The sequence below is a fragment of the Apium graveolens genome, chromosome 3 (genome assembly GCF_009905375.1).
Source record: "Apium graveolens cultivar Ventura chromosome 3, ASM990537v1, whole genome shotgun sequence".
In the NCBI taxonomy this organism is placed as follows: domain Eukaryota; kingdom Viridiplantae; phylum Streptophyta; class Magnoliopsida; order Apiales; family Apiaceae; genus Apium; species Apium graveolens.
In genome coordinates, this window is record NC_133649.1 from 74,831,753 (window position 1) to 74,836,755 (window position 5,003).

Sequence of the window (5,003 nt, forward strand, 5' to 3'; positions counted from 1 at the left end):
GTCTACAATATATAATATACATACAATGTGAAAACATTCATTCAAGATTCTCAAATAATTATTATAATATTATATACTTCAAATTAATAGTTCAGTATAAATCCTAACAATCTCCCATTTATACTCAAGCTATTTTTTGAGTATATCAGTGTTTATTACAATCAATCCACTACCAACTATATAACTATGTGACCAAGTGTCTGACTCCTATTGCTTCCACGTGCTCCTAAAAAGCCTTATCTGGTAAGCTCTTCGTGAAAGGATTTGCCTGATTATCCTTTAACGCTATATCAGCCACAATAATATCTCCACGCTTAACAAACTGCCGTATGAGGTGATACTTACGCTCTATGTGTTTTGCTGCTTATGGGCCCGTGGCTCCTTGGTATTCGCCACAGCACCAGAATTATCACAATAAATCATGATTTGTTGTGGCAAATTAGGAACTACATCCAAATCCAGCAGGAAGTTTCGGAACCATATAGCCTCTTTGACTGCCTCAGAGGCTGCCACATACTCGGCCTCCATGGTTGAGTCTCCAATGCATTTCTGCTTCACACTCCTCCATATTACGGCTCCACCTCCCAAAGTAAAAACGCATCCTGAGGTGGACTTTTTCTTATCCTTATCTGTCTGGAAATCTGAATCGGTATATCCTAGAGGCAACAAATCCAAGGACTTGTAAACTAACATATACTCTTAGTTCTACGCAAGTACTTGAGTATTGTTTTTACTGCACTCCAATGTTCCCGTCCTGGGTTTGACTGGTATCGGCTAACCATTCCCACGGTAAAACAGATATCAGGTCTCGTACATAACATAGCATACATTAGGCTTCCACATGCCGAAGTATAAGGAACTGTCATCGTGTTCTCTATCTCCTTAGGTGTCAAAGGGCGCTGACTCTTTGATAGAGAAAATCCATGTCTGAAAGGTAAATTACCCTTCTTGGATTCCTACATGTTAAAACGAGATAATACTCATCTATGTAGGGTTACAGAGATAAAGCCAACATCCTTTTCTTGCGATCCCTTATAACTTTGATCCCAAGGATGTATGTTGTTTCACCTAAGTCCTTCATTTCAAATTGTTTGAACAACCATGCCTTAATTGAAGACAACATCTTAACATTGTTTCCAATGATTAAAATGGCATCAATATATAACACTAGAAGAACCACTGTATTTCCCTCACATCTCTTATATACGCATGCTTCGCTTGGACTTTGATCAAAACTATACGACTGGGATGCGTGATCAAAACGAATGTTCCAATACCTAAAAGCTTATTTAAGTCCTATAAATAGACCTCTTAATCTTACATACAAGATGCTCTTGGCCTTTCTTAATGAATCCCTCTAGTTGCTGCATATATGTAACAACCCAAATTTGGGGTCAAGATTTGGTGTCACTAAACAATCTTTACATAAAATAAAATAATATACAAATAACCCCTCATATTCATATCGTTTACAGGTTATGATATGAAACAAGAATCTAACCTTCTACAATTCATAACAACTAGAATATAAGTTTAAATACCTTTGCACTAATGTCCTTGTCTTATTTCTCTAACATCTTTGTCTTCTCATAGCGGAGATCTCTCTAACTTCTGTTGTCTATCAAAAGCTATTCACTTTTATCCTTATCTGTTTCTGAAAGAAATAAGAATTTACAAAGCAAGAGTAGGCCAAAAATGCCCAACAAGTATATATAACTGAGTTCCACGCATCAATATCAAAGGAAAGTTTCCGGAAAAAATCTTTAAATAATTTTAGACAATTCTATTTATTTGTGAGAGTTGAGCGAATAAACATTCGGTGTTACCAACCCTTAATTATAAATCAAAAGTAACAAACAATTCCCAAATTCATCTCCTGAATCAGGGTTTTATTCAGTTTTAGAATCATAAACTTTTTGAGAGGGAATGCCGTTAATGGAGATCAATAATAAACTAGACTGGACACTAGTATAACGTTCACACTCATACCCTACTGATCAGTCAGGATATAGTGTAGATCTATATCTCAATATATAGATCCATTCGGGTACCCAGGCACTATGGCCCAAGGGTCTGGTCCATTCCCGGCCCATAGGGTCCTGTTTATCACTAGCCCTCATATATATATAGTAATCATCCAGCCCGTAGAGTATTTTGATGTCAAATCATTTTGATTTCAAAACATCTCAATTCAGGGTTCACAAATAACCCGAAAGAATGGGTATTTGCTCAAGAGAGCAATCGATAATATAGGAACAATAATGAAAGGAACTTACATAATTAAGTGTAATTACAATGAAATATAAACAATTAACTATTCTGAACTTAGAATAGGAATGAAGTATTTACAGAATGTTACGAGAAAAGTAAGGAATACTTGCCTTGATAAGCTTTAACCACTATTATCGGTTGACTTTTGGATTGCCTTGAACGTTTATCTTTATCGTCAAACCACTATCTTATTCTAGTTACGATCTCAACACTCAGGTCCTTCGATTGGAACCTCGCTGAGCTCGACGACTAACCACTAGATCATTCTTAGTCCTATGTCAATCCTCGGGCCTCCCGACTAGGACCTACAGGGTTGAAATACCCTAATTCAGATAATCGTTTAAGCTTAACATAATATCATTATCACTGCTACCCATACGATTTTATATCCCAACTCATATATAATTATCTAACATATAGGATTCACATAATCACGTAAATCACATAGCACATAAGGCACATAATTAGTTTAGACTTATTAATATTTTTAGAATCGATACTAGGTCTATATTTGCATTAATAAACACTATCTGACTCGATTCCTAATTTTTCGGGATTTACTGGACTCGTTTTTATCATTAACAGGGTCTATAAACAATAATTATCATAAGGCGACTTGCTTCTGAGAGAAATTATGATTTATAATTATTTTTAATGGAATCAGGGTCATTTTTCTGAGTCTAAGGGTCTTCATTTCACTTAAATCGGATAGACGGTTTAATTATTACGCAATAAACAAGATTTAATCAATTATAAATCAATTATAATTAATTAAACCTTAATTATATTTTTAAATAATTATTTAAGAATTATCATATTTTAAAATAATTATTCCCTAATTTTTGCAATTAATTTCAATTTATTATAAATTATCTAATTAAATCGATTAATTATAATTAATTAATCGATACTGAATAAATATTAGGAAATCTGAACATACGTAAAAATAAATCGATATTTGCTACGTCAACTGATAAAATTCGGAACACAACTCGATTAATTATGAGTTACTCGCTTGAGTCGATCAATTATCGAACCATTAATCGAATTAATCGATTTAATTATTTAATCTCATTTATTGAATAATTAATTAAATAATAAATAATAAATAAATGAATAAATAATTACATTTTTGAATTTCTAAATTAATAAAATAGTTTGGAAATTATTTATAAAATATTTCAGATTTTTAATCTGATTTTTATTTGATTTTTCTAATTTACAAAAACTAATTTATGTTTTATAAAAAAAATAAAAGTTGTTAGGAAATGAATAACACACAGAGAGGGTGGGTGAATGTATTTTACTGTTTTTGGGCTTTTCTTGAATGTTTATGGTTGAACAAAGTAAATTAAATCTTGTAGTAAAATGTGTTCATGCAGAAATTAAGCTTGCAGAAAATAAAGAACACAAATCTTCAAACTCACTTAATTTTATATTAAAATTAAGAATGTTTTGCTTACAAAATTTTTAGGCTCTTTGTTGATAAAGAGTTTAGCTTCTTCTTGAGAGTGTTACAAGAAATTTTATCTAAATTGTTACAACTGACTAAAGGACCAGTGATAACTTTATAATTCAGCTAACTGCTGGTTTACACAGTGTACAATAAGACATGTTATTAGCTTTTCTAAACTATCACTTGTCATTTCTATTTATAGAAAAGTAGATTTCCATTCATGCCTTAGCATATCTTTAGCATCATGTGATATTTTTAATCTTCCTCTGTCAGTTAATCTTTACCACTGATCTTGCACATTCTTCAAGCTGCTTTTTGTAGACTTGTCAATCGAGCTGGTTGGATTGTTTGTTGATTGTTTATCTTGAATATTGAACTGGTATATGATTTTGTACTTTGAGAATTTTACTCGAGATCTCCAATTAGGCATGTAGAGATCTTGACATCTCGATAAGTATAATGACTTATCGAGATCTCTAATGCTCTAATAAATTTGACTTATAGAGGTCTCTGAGTTCTCGAATGAAACTTTAGCTTGTCGAGATCTCTCAGCATCATGTCTTCACTTTGACTTGTCGACAACTTAGAGTTCTCTAGTGAATTTTGACTTATCGTTATCTCTGAGTATCTAGTGGACTTTGTCTTATTGATAACTCAAAGTTCTCTAATGAACGTAGACTTGTCGATAACTCTGAGTTCTCTAGTGAAGAAATGACTTGTCGATATCTCCAACCTTCATGTCTTCTTGACTTGTCGATATCTCTCTGAGTTCTCTAGTAGCTTTCCTGACTTCTCGATAAGTCATTTGGAGTTCTCAAATGACTTCTATAAAACATTAAATCTATGATTTGTAGAGATCTTGACTTAGAGTATATTTATCCAAACAGATTTATTCAACTCCAAGCTTCTTCAAAATTCTTCTGAGGCATGATCTTCTTGATCTTCTTCTAGATAGAATCCTTAGGCTTGATACTGTTTCAGGGAAAAAGACTTCAATCTGCTCCTTTGCATTTTTACAGACTTTAAAGTGTTACAAGTACAAATACAAACTAAGATAACAATACAACTTACTTAGGGTTAACAAATTGTCTTAGTCTTGTTAAAGTACAGGCATGTCTTATACAACAAAAGTAAATAATTAAAAACACAGATACACATTTCAGGGGAATAATTTGGGGGGTTTTGGATTGAAACCGGGTCAATGGGTCAGTAAAATGGGTCAAACGGGTCACCAATAAGGTTCAAGAACTTCGCCGCATTTTTCTGCAGATTCCGG

General features: G+C 32.9%; 1 protein-coding gene across 1 annotated transcript; it reads right to left on the reverse strand.

The window, feature by feature from the left end:
* Positions 1 to 348: 348 nt before the first annotated feature.
* Positions 349 to 866, reverse strand: LOC141714347 (secreted RxLR effector protein 161-like). Its single transcript, XM_074517870.1, has 2 exons — positions 698 to 866; positions 349 to 656 (listed from the first exon to the last, which is right to left on the reverse strand). Exons 1-2 carry the CDS (start codon positions 864 to 866, stop codon positions 349 to 351), a joined length of 477 nt encoding a protein of 158 aa, XP_074373971.1.
* Positions 867 to 5,003: the final 4,137 nt, after the last annotated feature.

Bases quoted from the DNA above. Each gene is read 5' to 3' on its own strand.
- LOC141714347 (XM_074517870.1), bottom strand. From the start codon at position 866: ATGACAGTTCCTTATACTTCGGCATGTGGAAGCCTAATGTATGCTATG. The intron at 657-697 runs GTATATGTTAGT...TGTTGCCTCTAG, and splicing joins GTACTTGCGTAGAACTAAGA to GATATACCGATTCAGATTTC.